The sequence below is a fragment of the Orycteropus afer genome, unplaced genomic scaffold, assembly GCF_000298275.1.
Source record: "Orycteropus afer afer isolate SDZICR_OR568_19922 unplaced genomic scaffold, OryAfe1.0 scaffold00146, whole genome shotgun sequence".
NCBI classification, from domain to species: Eukaryota; Metazoa; Chordata; class Mammalia; order Tubulidentata; family Orycteropodidae; genus Orycteropus; species Orycteropus afer.
This window is the reverse complement of record NW_006921733.1, coordinates 3,066,083-3,086,502: the sequence shown is the minus strand read 5'-3', so window position 1 is coordinate 3,086,502 and position 20,420 is coordinate 3,066,083. Positions and strand designations below refer to the sequence as shown.

Sequence of the window (20,420 nt, the reverse complement as noted above, 5' to 3'; positions counted from 1 at the left end):
TGCTGTCCAAAGCTGAGGGATGAGGCTTCTATGCCCAGGGTGCAGAAGAATGGGGCCTTCCAGGGCTGAGGGGAATGAGTCACCACTCAGCTGGACTAGGAAAATGGGGCTCCCCAAAGCCAGAGGAGCAGATTTGCTCTCCCAGTGGGCCTGAAAGGAAGAGCTGAAGCCTAGGACTTAGGGAACTCTATCTAGAATCCAAAGAGCCTGGCCAACAGATAGTGTGGAAAGTAGGGTCATTGTCTTAATAGTCTCAGAGAAAAGAGAATTATTTTCAAGACCTGAAAGCTAATGTAAATTGTTCTGCTGGGTTTTTTACTTTCTTAGTTCTCATTATCCCTTCTTTCCCTCCAATGTCTCCCACTTGTAATGAAAATAACTACCTTATGCCTGTTCCACTATTATACTTTGGAAGCAAATAATTTATATTATGGATCCACAGAGGAAGAAAAATTTTGCCCCAGGATGGAATTTGGATTTAAGACTTTTGTGATAATATGATGGGGTGAAAGTGTTTTGCATGTTTCAAGGATAGGAAATTTAGGGGACCACAGGGTATAAAGTCATTGATTGAATTGTGTCTCCCAAAATATGTGTCAACTTGGTTGGGATAAGATGCTCAATAGTTTCACCATTATGTAATGGTGTAATTTGGCAATTATATAATATTGTATTCATCCCTCTTGATATGATCAGCAAATAAGTTATAAAAGGATTAGGGTGGGATGCAACACACTTATTTAGGTCACAGTCCTGATCTGATATAAAGGGAGTTTCTCTGGGGTGTGATCTACATCACCTTTTATTTTACAAGAGTTAAAAAGAGAGAGAAGCGATTCAAGATGAAGTATCGTCAGTAATCACCAGGCTACTTCCCTGTAGCATCTTAGAGCTTAAAAAACTAGATACAGCAGTTTGAATTAGGGATTTTGGTGCTCTGAACAGCTCACTGAGTCAGAGTGCACTAAATTTAGAGGAGTATATTTGAAGGAAAGGTACAGGGGAAGGAACTAAAGAAGATCTACCTTGTGCAATGCAGACAGACAGCTGAGAAAGGACATTAGAGACTTCCCTGAGGGAGCGACTGGCAGGCAAGAATGGCCATCTGAGACCTCCTTGGGCCAAAGCAGAAGGCACTCCACACCAGCATACCAGCGATCTCCACAAGGATCTACCTTCAGCACCTGATTTTATCAGTAACTTGGGTAGGCTAGGTACAAGTGGACATATCCAGAACCACTGAAAACCAAGCAGAGAGCCCATTGGTGCTCCAGGATGGTGGACTTGCTCTCCCCTCAGTGGGCCACTGAATAGGCTTGGGTCTACTTGGTGGCACTGAAAGGTCTAAGCTAACTTTTTCACTAATATTAGAACCACAGATTACTAACAGGTACTCTCCTGATTCTAGCGCAGCTGCAACCCAGCATGTCTTTGGCATCACAGGTGGGCAGAACTAAAGACAGACTCCTGAGCTGACAGCAGTCAGGACAGGTTGGGCCAGCGCTGCAGGCAGGTGGAGCTAGAGAGAGAAGCACCCTTGGCCCATAACAGAGCAGTGGACGGACTTAAAAACAAATTCCAAAGCCAATCGCAGTCAGGGTTGGTTGGGCCAGTGCCATGGGCAGACGGGACCAGAGAGAGAAGCACCTGTGGCCAATCCCAGAGTTGGAAAGTTGTGTTGGGTTGCCTTTTTGGTGCCAAGGTGGCTCGGGAGTGGGGTTTTTGTGTGTGTCTGAGCCTGGCAGAGAGTAGCAACCCCCTAACAACCTGAGTCTTTCCTGATATTGAGCAACGGGCCTTTAAATAGCAGTATGACATCATCAGTAGCAGTCCGCCCAAAGCCCTAGAAACCACCCATAGCAACAGCTTTCCTTTTTCCGCTCCCACCACCTCCGCCAATAATTTCACTCATCCAATAGAAGAAACAACATACAGACTACATAAAACCTCCCTGTTCGAACTCTGAACCCTTTTTATGACAAACAGAAAGCCATATCCACATTCCACACAATGATTTGAATGCCACAAAGAAAACTGCAGAGTGACCCAGCATGCCTGAATTAATAATTAAATAAAATAAAACACGTGAGCCTCACCTTTTCAAAATATTAAAGCATAAAACCAAGACAAAACAAATCAACATGTGAACAACAGTTAAAGACAACCTCAAAATGTCTAGGAAACAACAGGCAACCACAAATCAAACTAAAAAATGGAACAAAGCATTAGAAACAAAAGCACAACCAAAGGTCTCATTATACATGGAGGAAGAGGAGGCAATAGAATTATCTGAGAAGGAATTTAGAAGATATATTTATAGAACTATACAAGAGTCTAAGGAAACCCCAAAGAGAAACAAGGAGAACACAGACAGTTCCCTGGAGGAACTCAGGAAAATCATTCACAAACAAAATAATCAGATTAATGCACAATCAGAACTCATACAAAAACAGCAGTTAGAAATGCAGAAGATGAGTACCAAAATGACAGAATTACACAACACAGTAGAGGCACAAAAGAGTAGTTAGAACTGGCTGAAGAATGCATGTCCCAACTAGAAGACAAATCTCTGGACACTAGCCTGTATTAAGAAAAATCAGAACAAAGATTTAAGAGAAATGAAGAGAGTCTAAGAATTATATGCAATGACATGAGAAGAAACAACATAAGGCTCATTGGAATTCCAGACAAGAAGAGGTGAAAAAGACCACTGAGAAAATTGTGGACGACCTGCTAGCAGAAAACTTCCCCCATATCCTGAAAGAAGAAAAGATATCTGTCCAAGCAGCTTATAGAACCCCACACAAGATAGATCCCAAGGGAAAAACACTGAGGCATATTATAATCAAACTTTCCAAAATCAAAGACAAAAAAAAAATTTTGAGAGCTGCCCAGGACAAAAGAAATATTACTTATAATAATCAAACAGTTAGGCTGAGCACCTATTACTCAGCAGAAGCCATGCAGGCAAGAAGACAATGGGATGGCATATATAAAACACTGAAGGAAAAGAACTTCCAACCAAGAATCCTATATCCAGCCAAATTATCCATCAAATATGAGGGTGAAATCAAAGCATTCTCAGAAAAACATAAATTAAGGGATTTTGTGAAAACCACACCAACCCTACAAAAAATGCTTAAGGAAGTCCTTCCAATAGAGAACCCACAACAGAGATCAACAAAACCAGGATATGTGGCACCAACACTAAAACCAAATCAGAAATAGATACTCATAATAAGACCAAAAACATTGTACCTTAAAAACCAAGGAACTCAATCAGCACACAACAGCAACTAACCTGCCAGAGGGAATAAAACTTCTAGGTACAGACCCTCAAATGGAGAGGGAAAGAGGACAATGTCTTTGCAGTATGCACTGTTCTAAAAATGTAGAGACAAGAATATATCCCAAGGTAACCACAGAGAAAAGTAACAATTCTTCTAAGCAAATCCAGAAGGAAGGAAAACATATGGGTTTAATAAGCACAAAACCAACTATAAAGAAGAAAAGGGAGAAAGCATTAGCCAACAAACTGAACTCAGCACAGAAAAATATAAAGACCAATGAAGCACCAACAACAAGACAAAAAATAACACAATAGAATGACAGCAATCAATTCATACTTAACACTAATTACACTCAATGGGAATGGTCTAAATGCACCTATCAAGAGAAAGAGAGTGGCAGACTGGATAAGAAAAGAAAAACCATCGATATGCTGCCTACAAGACACCCACCTTAGACACAAAGATAAAAAAAAAATTAAGAGTCAAGGGATGGAAAAGAATATACCAAGCCAATGGAAACCAAAAAAGGGTAGGAGTAGCAATATTGATTTCTGATAAAAGAGACTTTAAGGTGAAAAACATCGTAAGAGATAAGAAGAGACATTATATGATACTGAAAGGGTAAATTGACAAAGAAGATGTTACAATAATAAATATTTATGCACCCAATTAAAGTGCTCCAAAATATGTGAAGCAAATATTAACCGAATTAAAAGTGAAAATAACTCTACAATAGTAGTAGGAGAGTTTAACACACCACTTTCAAGGACGGACAGGTCAACTGGAAAAAAAAAAAAGGGATGCAGAAAAGCGCAACAGTATAATCAACCAACTAAACCTCATAGACATATACAGAGCATTTCACCCAACAAAAACACAATTCACATTCTTTTCCAGTGCACATGGATCTTTCTCCAAAATAGACCATATTCTAGGACATAAAACATGCCTCAATAAATTCAAAAGCATTGACATACTGCAAAGCATCTTTTCGGACCACAATGCTATAAAACTAGAAATTAATGATAGGAAGAGCAAGGAAAAAGCAGCAAACATATGGAAACTGAACAACTCACTGCTCAAGAACTACCAGGTAACAGAACACATGAAATCTGAAAAAAAAAAATATTCCAAGAAACAAATGAGAATGAAGATACATCCTACCAAAACCTATGGGACACAGTGAAAGCAGTACTAAGAAGACAGTTTATAGCAATAAATGCATACATCAAAAAGAGGAAACAAAATCAATGCTCTAACTCATCATCTCCAACAACTAGAAATAGAACAACAAAAGAATCCTACTGTATCTAGAAGCAAGGAAATAATAAATATCAGAGCAGAAATAAATGAAACAGAAAACAAAAAAAAAAATCATAAGGAAAATCAACTAAACAAAAAGCTGGCTTTTTGAAAAAACTAATAATAAAATTGATAAAGCATTGGCAGACCTAACAAAAGAAAGGAAGAGACGACCCAAATCACAAGAATTGTAAACAAAAAGGGTGTCATCAAAACAGAACCATCTGAAATAAAAAAAGATCCTGACAGAATATTATGAAAAACTGTACTCCAATAGATTTGAGAACCTAGAAAAGATGGACAAGTTTCTAGAATCACAAGACCTATCTAAACTAACTCACTCAGAGGTAGAAAGCTTGAACAACCCATAACAAGGGAAGAAACTGAAGAGGTCATAAAAAAAACTTCCCACAAAGAAAAGACCTGGCCCAGATGGCTTCACTGGATAATTCTATCAAATATTCAGAGAAGAGTTGACACGTATGCTACTCAAGCTAGTCCAGAACATAGAAAAAGATGGAATACTCCCAAACTCATTTTATGAAGCAAGCATAACACTAATACCAAAACCAGGAAAAGACACCACTGGAAAGGAAAACTACAGACCAATTATCACTCAAGAACACAGACGCAAAAATCTTTAACAAAATCCTGGCCAACATAATCGAACAACATATCAAAAAATTAATACACCTGGACCAAGCAGGATTCATATCAAGTTTACAAGGGTGGTTCAACATCAGAAAATCAATCGATGTAATCCACTAAATAAACAAAACAAAGGAAAAGAACCATATGATTATATCAATTGATGCAGAAAAAGCATTTGATAAAATCCAACATCCATTCCTGTTTAAAACTCTCAGCAAAATAGGGATAGAAGGGAAAATCCTCAACATAATAAAGGGTATATATGCAAAGCCAATGGCCAACATCATTATTAATGGAGAAAGACTTAAGGCATTCCCCTTATGAATGGGAACCAGACAGGGATGCTTTCTATCACCACTTCTATTTAACATTGTATTGAAAGTCCTGGCCAGGGCAATAAGGCAAGAAAGAGAAATAAAAGGCATACAAATTGGCAAAGAGGAATTAACACAATCTCTATTTGCAGATGATATGATCCTGTACATAAAAAACCCAAGGGACTCATTAAAAAAAAAAAAAAAACTGGAATTAATAGAGAGGTTCAGCAAAATAGCAGGATACAAGATCAACCTACAAAAATCAGTTGGATTTCTCTACACCAGCAAGGAGTCCTCTGATAAAGAAATAAGGGAAACAATACCATTTACTATAGCTATGAAAACAATAAAATATCTAGGAATAAACCTCATCAGAGATACAAAAGACCTCTACAGAGAAAACTATAAAAGACTGCTACAAGAGAAAACAAGGACACTATATAAATGAAAGAACCTACCTTGCTCATGGATCAGTAGACTAAACATTGTGAAAACATCAATACTACCTATAACAATCTATATATTTAATGCAATCCCAATTCAGATTTCAACAAAATTCTTTAAGAACATGGAGAAACTAATTACTAATTTCATATGGAAAGGAAAAAGACCTCAAATAAGCAGAGCACTTCTCAAGAAGAAAAACAGTGGGAAATCTCACACTCCCAGATCTTAAGAACTACTATATAGCAACAGTAGTCAAAACAGCATGGTATTGGTACAATGATAGACAGATAGACCGTGGAACAGCATCAAAAGTCCAGATATAAGCCCATCCATCTATGGACAACTGATCTTTGACAAAGGTCCAAAACCTATTAAATGGGGAAGAGACAGCCTCTTTAACAAACGGTGCTGGCAAAACTGGATATCCACCTGTAGAAAAATGAAACAAGAACCATATCTCACCCCATACACAAAAGCAAACTCAAGCTGGATCAAAGACTTAAATATAAAACCCAAAATTATAAAATACATCAAAGATAAAATAGGGGCAAATCTGGGAGCTCTAATTTATGGCATAAATAGACTGTCAATCATAACCCAGAATGTGCAGGAGATAGAAGAGAAGCTAGATGACTGGGACCTCTTAGACATTAAATTATTGTGTGCATCAAAAGATTTCGTCAAAAGGGTAAAAAGAGAACCTACAGATTGGGAGAAAATATTTGCCTATAACATATCTGATAAAGGACTTATTTCCAAAATCTATAGAAAACTTCAACATCTCAACACCAAAAAGACAGATAACCCAATTCACATATGGGCAAAAGACTTGAACAGATGCTTCACCAAAGAAGATATACAGGCAGCCAACAAACACGTAAGAAATTGCTCATGATCATTAATCATTAGAGAAATGCAAATCAAAAAACAATGAGATATCATCTCACCCCAGCAATAATAGCAAAGTTCAAAAGGTCAGAAAGTAACAAATGCTGGAGAGGTGGTGGAGAGATTGGAACTCTTGTACAATGCTGGTGAGATTGTAAAATGGTTCAACCATTGTGGCAAACGGTATGGCATTTCCTTATAAAACTGAAAATAGAAGTACCATTTGACCCCGCAATTCCATTACTAGGAATATATCCTAAAGAAGTGAGAAATAGCACATGAACAGACATATGTACACCTATGTTCATCGCAGCACAATTCACCATAGCAAAGAGATGGAAACAACCTAAATGCCCATCAACGGATGAGTGGATAACCAAATTATGGTATATTCACACAATGGAATACTATGCCACATTAAAGAACAATGAGGGATATATGGATCATCTTGCAATGTGGATGAACCTGGAGGACATTATGCTGAATGAAATAATTGCAGAAGGACAAGTACTGTATGAGCCCATTACTGTAAAAATACATAGAAGAGTTTGCTTGGGAAAGGGAACTCACCTAATAGGTTACCAGGATGGGGAGGGAAGGGGAGGGATTAATTTCAGACTAGCTGGGGCCTACACGCTGACATGGGAAGGGGGAGGGATATACAGGAAGGATATATGACCACCATGATAACATTAGAAAATGGGAGGACACAAAATGGTGCACACAAGAGATACATGACAGATGCTAATACCAACAAAAGTGTCCACAGTACCGCATTGCTATTAACACCAAACACTAGACTATACAGATAAACACATAAGCACCTGATATGATCAGATGGGTTCAGTGAACAGAAGTATACTCTAGACCAAGGATAAATTCAGCTGAGGTTAATCTTGCACAGACACCAGTGATACAAAATTCCTGCAGTCCTCACAGAAACAATAGAAGACAGACACAGAGTAATCCTTCACAGACAACCAGACACTATGGGAGAGAGATCCAATAAATCTACTGCCTCGGGACCATAATACTGGGGGAACACTAGACTCAATTGGCACAACAAAATTCATAAAAGCATTCTTCCACATCCTACATTGGTGAGTAGCGACTAGGGTCTTAAAAGCTAAGATGCAGCTAATGGTCTCCTAGCATTGGAAGTGAAGAAGAATGAAAAAAAAAAAAAAAAAGAGAGAGAGAGAGAGGGCAATTAGAAGCAATCAGCCCTAGGACACGATGGACCTCGAGACCGGAAGAACTAGATGGTGCCCGGCTACCAATGCCAACCACTTAGGAAAGAATCAAATTTGGAGATCCTGGATAGAGTGGGAGGGAAAATGTGGAACAAAATTCCAAAAACTCAATAATGACCAGAATCACTGGTCAGATGAAATCTGGTGAGACTCCCAATACTATGGCCCTAGAATTCATTCTGTGCCTGGAATAAAACTCACCCCCAGGGACGGGGTCTTAGCCCAATAGCTAACAAAATGTACACACAGACCACTCGACTCTGGATGACACACCCACATACTCTATGGCAATACATCCCTTAGAGCAACAGACCATGGGACACCAGAGGACCAATGTTCAAACTGAGGAAATGCAGGACAAATAGGAGTGCATACTATGAGGGACACAGGGGAGAGATTGCAGGGTAGGGAGAGGAGGAGATGGGGTTAGGATTGGACATGGTGAATGGGGAATGAAACTAAATGTACACATTGTGTTGAATGTAAAACAAACTTTTAAAATAAAAACAAACAAACAAAAGAAAAAACAAAGTTTGAAAAAAAAAAAAAAGAGAGAGAGAGAAGCAAGCAGAGAAGGAGGGACCGCCTACCACCAAGAAAGAAGAACTGGGGGGGGGGGGCCGGTAAGTCCTTTGGATTCTGGGTCTCTTGTCTGAGAGCTTCCTAGATATAGAAAGATTGATGCCAAGATACATGGAGATCTCCAAGTAACACTGGGCCCTCAGATGTTGAAAAGAGACAAGAACCTTCCCCCAGAGCTGACAGAGAGGAAGCTTTCCCCTAGAATTCAGACTTCTACACTCCTAAACTGTAAGAAAGGAGCTCTGGTAGCATGGTGCCTAAGGCACTTGACTGCTAACCAGAAGGCTGGTGGTTCAAACCCACCAGCCACTTCTCGGAAGGAAGGAGTATCAACTTTCAAAGTGATACTGCCTCGGAAACCCAAGGAGGGGTCGCTATGAGTCGGGGGCCGACTGACAGCACATAACAGCCACAAGAATGAACTGTAAGAAAATAAGTTTCTGTTTGTTAAAGTCACTCACTTGTGGTATTGCTGTTATGGCAGCACTAGATAACTAATGCAAGACTTTGGAAAGTGGAAACTTTATAACAGTGAGTGTGGCCATGCATTGAGTGCTGTGCACAGTTACATTATTATGTACTTTATGTAATCAGAGGAAGGGCTCTAAGAAGTAGATTTTGTCATTACCCCCACTTTACAGATGAAGAAATTGTGGCACAGAATGTAAGTAACTTGCTCAAGGCCATAGAATTGTTATTTGACCAGGAGTATCTGTTTACTTGCTTTCCATTACTTGCAGCTATATGATAGTGATAATGCCTCTCTGGAGATAGATACATGCCACAAGTCCCCAGACACCAGTGAGAGCACTCAAACTTTTGAAATGATGAGGACCTGAATTATGGTGGTGTCTGCCTTTTTCTAATCACTCTACACACTTCTTTTTTTTTTTTTTTTAATGTCATTTAATGTTAACTTTTCACACTTTCAATTCATCTTCCCTCTTTCTTTCAAAATCTCCAGTTGTGCCAGGTTAGAGATAATACCATGTTTATAATTTCTGCCATCCGCCCCATAGATGCATACCCTAATTCTGAAGTCATTTACGTCTGGACCAATGGCACCACCAAGTCTGTGGTGGTGGCAGAAGATGGCTCCAGACTAAACCAGTACCACCTGATGGGGCAGACAGTGGGCACTGAGAACATCAGCACCAGCACGGGTAAGGGGATCAGTGAGTTGGGAGCACAAATAAGGAACCTAGCAGGTAGGAGGCACAGAAGAAAGATCTGTTGCATGGGGGCATATGTGAGGGAGCTGGTGAATTGGAGCATAGGTGGGGGGCTGGTGGGTAGGGCAGTACCTGATAGCAGTGAGATAGAAACCAGGTTGGAAGGAGTGTCCACCCCACTCCAGCACAAGGAATCCTGCCTAGTAGCATCTCTTTGGCAGCTGCAGCCCAGCTATAGTGCATAGCCCTCTAATGAAGTCCCTTCTGTGGCTGCACAGAAGCCCAGCTTAATGCCATTAGTAGAACAACTGAACATTAATCTGCTCTGCAGTTGCCACCATGTGAGCAGCAAGGATAGAGAAGGATTTGGTGACTCCAGATGGGCCTGGAAACCTGTGACCTAGTTCTGTAACTCACAACCATGTCCAGAACACTGAAGAGCAGAGACACTCATAGACAGGTGGGATATCTGCAGGAATCTAAAGTTCTTCCACAAAACTTTTTCTCCTGTCCCCCTTCCTCCTGCTTTGATGTATTAGAAGATATTTTCCTGGGGTTGGGTTGAGAGAAGAAGCACCACAGTGCACAAAAGTACCCTTGAGCTTTCCAGGAGCAGCCATGCCCAGCCTGGGATGGGGTCAGTGCTCTACTGGCCTGAGTCAGCAAGGTAATAGAGGGTTGAAGTCCCAAAGAACAGCCAGGTTTCACTTCCTGAGCCTGCTGTCTAAAAGTATCTTCTGTCACAGGGAAGCCCTTCCCTGAAGGGCTCTAAACATCACCAGGTGTTGCTGTAGGATGTATTTCATGGCTGGGGAGAAGAGACAAGCCTCATGGGGATAGGCTGAGCCTCACTTAAGATGAGCCCTGAGTCCTCAGAGCCCCTCAGGTGGGCACACTCTTCATCGACAGACACTATCATCCCCAAGTGGCATATAATCACTTTGGTTGCTGTGTTAAATTGAGAGGAAGACAGAAGCAGGACAGACTTCATGAAGCAAAGTGAAGATGTGGTAGAACAAAAGTTAGGGTCAAAGAAATGAAAGGAAGAGAGGAACTGCAGACCCTAGTGTAGACTTAAAAAAAAAAAAAAAAAAAAAAAATCCCTCTTCTTCAAACATCAGGGAAAGACAAAGCTGAACCCCATTAGTGATCCAGCCCTTGATGTTCTGTATGATACCCCCTTGTCTTTATCCCTGTTTCTTTACCCTTTCATCATATTTGCTCTCTCCTCAAGAAGCTTGCAGCATGGGCTACTGGAGGGGGCTCTTTTCCTGTAAGAGGGCCCGTTTACCCCACAAGATCATGTTAGTACCATGTACTCTGCATAAGGTGAGGACAGAAACATAGAGGTCACCCACTTCAGGCTTTGATGTGTATAATATGCATATTAGCTGTGCCATTAGCCCCAAACATGAAAGGGTAAGAGGAAAGTAGAGAATATTCCAACAATTGCTGGGCAGCAGGACATCTGATTGGCCCTCAACTTAATTAGACTTTAGTGGATCCCCCAAGTCTGTTGTGGACACAGTCACTACATCAGCCAAATTTCATGACAAAATCCCAAAATTGTGTCCTCATTCAGTGTCACTCTGCCCTTCCCCACTGCTCTCAGCAGGCATGACCCATAGTTCAGCCAGCCTGCACCCACCCTGCACTGCAGTCTGATTCAGTCCTTACCAGTTCACCATCAGGACAGCATCATTGTCTGCAATGAGGGGGAGGTCTCCTCGCACCTTCCACATAGCCAGGCAGATCCAAATAAGTCCATGGGGCTTCACCAAGGACATGCCTGAGCTCAGAGAATGCAAGGGAGTGCTTGATCTTCCTGATGGGCACCCAGCAAATAAGCTGCTGGATTCTCAGCCTCCTAAGGGAGGCACCCAGTTTCATCCAGATGCTTCAACCTCCTGGTCACCCTAGGGTTGGAAGTAGAAAGGAAACTTCACTGACCACTGAGCTCTGGTGTTTTGAGCTCTGTCTGTCAGACTATGTCCTGATTGCTAAATCCTGATAACAGCAGCAGGCAAGGGGAGGGCCAGAGAAGGCAGCAATGGCAGGCACAGATTATAACCAGAGATTAGCAAATCAAGCAAATCTGATTCTCCCAGGGAAAGCATTGGTCAGCCAAGGCTCCTGCAAGGCTGATGCCAACAGACATACAAAAAGGTTAAAACTTCATGCATCCTCCTCTGTCATCTTTAACCCATCTAGCACAGCTAAGCACTTATCCAGCAGCAAAATGAGGCTGCAGAGCTACAGAAACCCTCAACCCTGCAGGCAGGAGACATTGGCCCTTTCCTTTCACCAGGAATTTGGTGACTTTAGGTAATGCACAGATATTTGCTTGTTTGCAGGTGAATACACAGTCATGACAGCACATTTCCACCTGAAGAGGAAGATTGGGTACTTTGTCATTCAGACCTACCTTCCCTGCATAATGACGGTGATCTTATCCCAGGTGTCCTTTTGGCTGAACCGGGAGTCAGTCCCAGCTAGGACAGTGTTTGGTGAGTATCTCCAAGACAGGTTTATACCCTTATGATAGCCAACCAAAAATACCCGCCCTCAACACCACAAGTATGCCAGTGCTGCCTTGGTATAGTGATGTGAAAAACAAATTGATCAGTGAGTTCAGGATGTTATGTTAAGGACTAGGATTTAAAATTTCTCTCAGAATGAGGCAATGATGCATGATATCTTTGAGAATCATTTCCATTAGAAAAGGCTTTCACTGGTTACCTCCTTTGAGGTTTGAAATCTCAGAAACTTCTTATGCGAGATTTTGCCAAAAGTATGTTCATCATTCTAATAAAGCACACCACTTTGTAATTCATTTCATTTTCTTTCAAATGGGTGTGTGTGCCACTTAAAATTAACCCCCAGGTGGCAATCAACACATTATATAAAATACTATAGTAATAAATCAAAAATATGTATGTAATAGTAATCTAGAAAAACACTATTTGGTATCCCAAAGACAATATAATAAAATTTAGAAACAGTTCAGGAGGTACCTTGGCACAATGGACAGGATAGGACATCCTTAGTGTTACCTTAGAGCTGTTTCCTTAAATTCAAACAAATACTGAAGTTGAATTTGCAGGTCAGTTGTGATAATAAAAAACAAAAAATAAAACTCACTGACATGGAGTGGATTCGACTCAAAGCACCCCTCCTTGGGCTCCTAGGCAGTATTTCTACAGAAGTAGATTGCTCAATCTTCCTTCCGGGGAGTGGCTGGTGGGTAGATGTCCCTATCTTTCCAGATTATAAATTACTATTATTATGTTAGCTCTTATTATTGCACTTTCATTTTCTAAGAAGAAAATGTTAACATGTATCTTATTGCAATAGACCTGTAGAGTGTAGAAAGCCAAAGAGCCTGGGGTGAATGGCACGAGAGTGTATCTTTCTGGGTTAGTTTACTTTTGAGGATGTCTCAGGAAGTTTTGGAAGCAGGCTTGTGGCCAGGCAGTCCTGTCCAATCACTGAACCTCCAAACACTCTTTACCACCATCACCCACTTCCATCAAGTTGATTCCAACTCCAAGTGGAATAGGACTAAGTAGAACTGCCCAAGAAGCAGATTGCTTCATCTTTCTCCCACAGAGCAGTTGGTAGGTTTGAACCACCAACATTTTAGTTAGCAGCTGAATGCTTTAATCACTGCACCACTACAGCTCCTTCAACACTCTTTAGATGAACATTAATAAGTGGGCAGGAAAAAAAGAAAAATAGATCGGAAAATTCTGAATATTACAGTCTGTTTCCTCTTGGAGATTCTCAATGCTAAGGCACTCAAAAAGACTCAAGAAACTTGTTTAGTTTCATGCTCAGAACACTCTTTCCTGACAGTTATTAACTGGATTTCTAAAAAAAATCAAAGATGTCTATTGATTTCTCATTGTACATTAATTCCTTGCATGGTACCATGGTCAATGAGTATATATAAATACCTTTACAGGAAGACATGCAAGAGAACTCATAGCTGTTATGGCCTCCAGCAATATTCCACTTTAAGGATACATTGTACTCCCACCCCCATCCCTATATTCTCACACACACCCCTATAGACAGCAAGGTGGGAGGAGAAATGCAAGGTTCTCCTGGAGATGCTACAGGCCTTTAAGAGTCCAGCAGATCTGGCTCCTGATGCACAATCTCTTATTTAACTATGATGGTACCAATAACTAAATGATTTTAAAGCTTCAGGCTTTCCCCTGTAAAATGGGAATAAGGACACACGTTTAGATGTAGTGTGCCTTGGTCAGAGTCTGACATATAGTAGGTGCTCTATAAATGGGATGTAATGTGTCAGTCCTAGACAAACATCCCCCTCCAAAGACCTGCTCTTGCTCAGTGGTCTCTGCAAGGTGACTTGGGGGATCCATAGCAGATAGCCATAGAGGCCTTGCACAGCAGCCCTCAGGCACTCATTCCCTTTTTGTAGGAATTAAGTACCCAGACAGAGATTCAGAGACAACAGCCTCATTAAACTGACTTGTGGAATTATGCAGGGTTAATGCATGTGGAGAAAACGCTGTTACTAATAGGAGGCAAACAGTAAATCTCTGTGAAGCACTTTACTAGATGTTGTATGAGTTTAATTGTTGTTTCTTAATTGGACACTGCTCTAGTGTCTAGAAGCTCTGGTGTTAAAAGTAGTTAAAGCATTTTGCTGCTAACCAAGAGGTCAGCAGTTCACAGGAGAAAGATGAAGCAGTTTGCTTGCATAAAGACTGAAAGCCTTGGAAACTACATGGAGCAGTTCTGCTCTGCCCTGTAGGGTCACTATGAGTTGGAATTGACTTAATTGCAGTGGCTTTTATATTTATATATTTTTTTTATTTTGATCCTGGTGTCACCAGGAAACACCATTCATTTACCAGATCTTTTGGTAAGCACCTTTTGACTCAGTTCAAGACAATGAGGGCTGTGTGAAAATCAGATCAAAATCCCTGCCCTGATTAGTTCACATTCCAGAGGAAGGAGGTAGTCAACAAGAGAAAGGAAAAAAAAAAAAAAAAAAGCAGTAGGTTAATGCTATGAATTCATAACACTAAATGTTATGAATTAAAAAAAGGGGGAAGAAAATCAGTGAGAGAGTGTGTGGGAAGAATTTAAAATGGAGTTTGAAGAAGATCTACCTTACAAAATTCATTTGAGAAGATCTAAAGGAAGTGCAGGAGTGAGGACATCAAAAAGAACCTGCAGGCAGAGGGAGCAGCCAGTGCAATTTAAGAAGAAGCAAAGGAGCCAGGTGGAAACAGTTGAGAGCCGGGGTGGAGATGTAGAAGATGAGTTTAGAGAGGTAGAGTGTGTGTGGGGTTTGGGGGATCTTCGAGGTTATTGTTAAGAACTTTTTTTTCTATTGAGAATAGGAAATCCTTGGTGGGTGTTGAATAGAGAACAGGCCTGATCTGAATTACGTTTTAACTACTGACTTTGGCTGTTTCAAAAATGGGTTGAAGAAAGGAGTCCAGTTGTGAGATTGTTGTAATATTCCAAATGATATTGATGGTGGGGCATAGACCAACATGGTGAGAAGTGTTCAGATTCTGGGTATGTTTTGAAGGGAGACAACAGTGCTTGATGACCAAGTTAACTTTGGATATGAGAGAAAGTAAGAATCAAGGATGAGAAATTGAGGATCACTCTAGTGCTTTTGGCCTGAGTGACTGGTATCAGAATGTCCTTGAATGATGAAGGGAGCACTGAGAAAGAAGCATGTTTAGCATGTTTTGGACATACTGAATCAAGCTCCAGCTGGAAGTTTAAGGTAGAAAGATGGACATCTAAGCTCAGAGGTGAGAGAGGCCAGGCTGGAGAAAAACAACCACCTTATTTCCTGAATTTGTTACATTTAGAGGTTTTCAACTGGGGAACTCAGGGTGCCAATATTAACCCTTGTTTCCCTTCCCTACTTTACCACCCTGTTATCGACCACCATAGGGGTGACCACAGTGTTGACAATGACGACCCTCAGCATCAGTGCTCGGAACTCTCTACCCAAAGTGGCTTATGCTACGGCCATGGACTGGTTCATAGCTGTGTGCTACGCCTTTGTGTTCTCTGCCTTGATTGAATTTGCCACTGTCAACTATTTTACAAAGAGAGGCTGGGCCTGGGATGGCAATAAAGCCTTGGAAGCAGCCAAGATCAAGGTATTTATTATATGGTCTCCTCTTTACCCCATCTTGTCAGATTTGCCTGACTAGTGAAACATGCTTTATTGTATCTCCAAATATAAGGCAAGGTATTTCCCAAAACCCACTCCCCCAAAAAAACCCCAAATTATCTTCTCCCACATATTCAAAGTCCTTAAAAAGTCTTGGAAAAAGTGACTTGTCTAATTCTTTTATTTGAGCCACAAGCCTAATTCAAACCAAAGTTGTTATGTATGTGAATGTCTTACATACAAAAAGAAAAATACACCCATTTGTCACTCATCAACACGATTAAGTTCCAAAGACCAGGTCTTTATGGGAAATCAGTGTTATACGAGATTCAGGGGCCATGCGCTATCTTTGGCAGTGATATCCCCCCCAACACTTACCACCTGTTGGGCAGCCCTGGTATGTCTCAGGATGCATGTGGCGTGCTGGGCTACCCATGCCCACCACTCTATCTCCACCCTTGTGGGGGTGGTCAAGTTTTGCCCACTATCTGCTCTGGGTAGAAACTCTAATTGTCCTCTGCCCACTCCTTCTTGCCTACTGCCTGGGCAGGGAACCCATTCATCCTCTGTCCATCTCAGCCCTGCAGCTCCATATGGCTCCTTCCATCTCCCCCCTTCCCACACCAACCTCCCAGAATAAGTTTTGACCTTTGCCCAGCCTTCCCTGCCTGCCCACAATCTCACATCCTCCTCCTATTGCCCTGTGCCCTCTGTGACCAGACCACGATGCCACAGATGAATGGGAGAAGTCATCCCAAAGCCAGTTGGCCATCATCACTCATGTGGCCCAGCTGTCACTGAGATTTCTGGTATATCATTTAGGGTGTCTCTTAGAAGGTGACCTGGGCTCAGCTGTGGCCTCACATAGAGATGCTATCTGAATGAGAGTTCTGACACACATGACCTTCAATATAAAGAAAATAAAATCCTTACAAATGGATCAACAAGCAACATCATGATAAATGGAGAAAAGATAGGAGTTGTCAAGAATTTCATTTTCCTTGAATCTACAATCAACACCCATGGAAGCAGGAATCAAGAGATCAAATGATGTTTGTCATTGGGCAAATCTGCTGTAAAAATCTATTTAAAGCAAAGATGTCACTTTGAGGACTAAGATGTACCAAAGCCATGGTATCTGCAATCATCTTATATGAATGCAAATGCTGGATCATGAATAAGGGAGACTTAAAAGAATTGATGCCTTTGAATTAAGGTTTTGGTGAAAAATATGGAATATACCATGGACTGCCAGAAGAATGAACAAATCTGTCTTGGAAGAAGTACAGCCAGAATGCTCCTTAGAAGCAAGGATGTCTAAACTTGGTTTTATGTACTTTGGACATGTAATAAGGAGGGACAAGTTCCTGGAGAAGAACATCCTGTATTGTAAAGTAAAGAGTTAGTGGAAGAGAGGAAGAACATCACTGAGATGGATTGACACAGTGGTTACAACAGTGGGCTCAAATGTAGCAATGATTGTCAGGACTGGGCAATGTTTCATTCTGTTGTATACAGGGTCACTATGAATCAGAAGCAACTCAGTGACATCCAGTAACAATGACATAATTTTACATCTAAGAGAAATGAAAACAAAGTAAAAAAGATATGTACATGAATATCGATAGCAACTTAATTCCTAATAGCCAAGATTGGAAACACTTCATGTGTCCATCAATAGTAGACAACAATAAACAAACTGCATATTCATACAAAGGAATACTACTCAGTGATAAAAAGGAATGAAGTTTTAATACAAGGAGCAACATGGATGATTCTCAAAAGCATTATGCTGAATGCTGCAGGATTGTCTAACACAAAAGAATGCATATTGTATAATAATTTTTATAAATGTTATTTACTTATTTATTTTTGTGAATATACAAAGTAAAGAATATACCAATTCAATAATTTCTATACATACAATTCAGTGATATTGATTATATCCTTTGTGGTGTTCAACTATTCTCACCTTCCTTTTTCAGTTGTTCATTCCTCCTTAACATAAACTCACATCCCCCTAAGGTTCCTATCAAATCTTTTGAGTTACTATTGTCAATTTGATACATTGGTAATTAGTTCTTCAAAGGCAGACATGTTTTTTAGTTAAATTTAAATATTGTTTGGTTTTAAGAAAAGCTCAGGGGTTATTTTTGGTTCAAGGTTTAAAGATTATCTCAGGATAATCTCTGGAGGTTCATCCAGCCTCCATAGGTCCAGAAATTCTGGATTCCATGGGAATTTGAAATTCTGTTCTATATCCTCTTTTGATCAGGATTATTTAGACACACATTTTATTTCTTCTTCCTATTCCTGATTTCCTCTTCCTATTCCTGATTTCCTTCCTTCTCTGTTTCTCCAGGCAAATACAGCCCAATTTTTGTGCCTTTGAAGCTTGTTTCCCAGCATTTAAGTGTCCAGGAACTACACAATGAATAGGAGATAGAACAAAGTATGAAACATGTTATTAGACCAATTATCTGGGATATCCCATGAAACCATGACCCTAAGCCACCAAAGGATTTAAATCCCATGAGGTTTGTGACTGTACATAAGCAACTTCAGCAGCTATTTATTTTTCCTTTTTGATTTTTGTTATTCTAAACATGTCTGTCATACAACTTTTGCCAATTCAGCTTTTAACAGGTGTAGAACTGACTGACAACACTTATAATAATTGGCCATGCAACCCTACCCTTAGCTAATGCAACTTTTCCATCACCATGAACAGAAACTCAGGCTCTGTAAGCAAACCCCCTCCTATTCCTTTCCCTCCTGCTCCTGGTAACCAATAATAAACTTTGATCTCTGAACATTTACCTTTTCTTGTCTTTTTATATAAGTGGGATCTTACAATATTTGTCCTTTTGTGATTGATTTATTTCACTCAGCTTAGTATCTTCAAACTCCATCCATATTGTAGCATGTGTTAAGACTTAATTTTTCCCACTGACTGAGTAGCACCATATTTTGTTAATTCATTCATCTGTTGATGGGCATTTATATTATTTCCTCCATTTAGGTATTTGAATATATTGTGGTAAAAATGGATCTGTAAGTCTCTGCTTGAGTATCTGCTTTTAAGTCTTTTGAGTATATATCTAGAAATAGAATTGCAGAGTCATATGGTTGTTCTCATTTTAGTTTTTTGAGAAACTGCCACACTGTTTTCCACACAGTGGCTGTACCACCAGCAGTGGATAGGGGTTCCAGTTTCCCATATCCTTGCAAACATTTACTATATTCTGTTTTGTTTTAGCCATTCTAGTTGAAACGATGGTATTTCATTGTGGTTTTTGTTTGCATCTAATTTATGTGTGATTGTGTTGAGCATCTTTCTATATGTTTGGAAGCCATTTGAATATGCTCTTTGGTGAAATGTCTATTTAAGGACTTTGACCATTTTATGACTGGGTTATTTGTCTTTTTGTTTTTAAGTTGTGGATTCTTATCAGATATGTGCTTTATAAATATTTTCTTCTAGTTCGTAGCTTGTCTTTTTACTTTTTCAGTAAAGTTTTTGATGAACAAACATTTTAAATTTTTTATTAGATACTGTTTCTTTATTTTGCTTTTTGATGTTTGTGCTTTGTTATTGCATTAAATAATCTAATATTACAAGCTAGGTTCAACAGTGCAGCCCCTGCATTTTCCTCTGAGAATTTTATGGTTTTAGTTTACACATTTAGGTCCTTAATCTATTTTAAATTTGTTTGTGTGCATGGTGTAAGGCATAGATCCTGTTTCATTTTTCTGCATGCATTCAGTTTTTCAACATCATTTTTTAAAGAGATTCTTCTTTACCCATCAAATGGATTTAGTACCTGTTCTGGTTACCTAGTGCTGCTCTGACAAGAATATCTATCACAAAGGGGATGGCCTTAACAAACAGGAGTTTATTGTCTCACAGTTTGGAAGCTTTAAGTCCAAGTTCAAAGTGCTAGGCTCTAGGGTTGTGTGAAAGCCCCTCGACCTTGAGCTTTAGCTTTTCCTCTTGCTTCTGGCCCACTGATGCTAGAGGCTTCTCTTAACTCAGGCAGCTACTGGCTGCTGATGCTAACAAGCCCAAGGTTGACAAATAAAATAGCACAGTCCCAATGTTATCAACCACATGGCAGGCCATTAATTCAAGTTCATTGTTAGTCCCAAGGTTGGCAGAACATGGCAGGCTGCTGAACAATGACACAGCTACATGCAGGGTCCAAGCGTGCCATAAGCTAGAGACTATTCTCAAAGTTGTTTCTTACATAGGGAAAGCAGACCACATACCCAAAGGCAGCTACTCAGCTGCTCCCAGTGGATTCCACCATGTAGTTGACTACCAGTCCAATCATGAGGAA

The 20,420-nt window shown here is 40.2% G+C and overlaps 1 protein-coding gene across 1 annotated transcript in view; it reads left to right on the top strand.

The window, feature by feature from the left end:
- Positions 1-20,420, top strand: part of GABRA5 (gamma-aminobutyric acid type A receptor subunit alpha5) — a 243,067-nt gene that overhangs the window by 131,243 nt on the left and 91,404 nt on the right. The window contains exons 6-8 of the mRNA XM_007945972.2: positions 9,750-9,893; positions 12,257-12,409; positions 15,855-16,066. Of these exons, the coding sequence (XP_007944163.1) occupies positions 9,750-9,893; positions 12,257-12,409; positions 15,855-16,066 (509 nt within the window). The remainder of the gene's footprint in view (positions 1-9,749; positions 9,894-12,256; positions 12,410-15,854; positions 16,067-20,420) is intronic.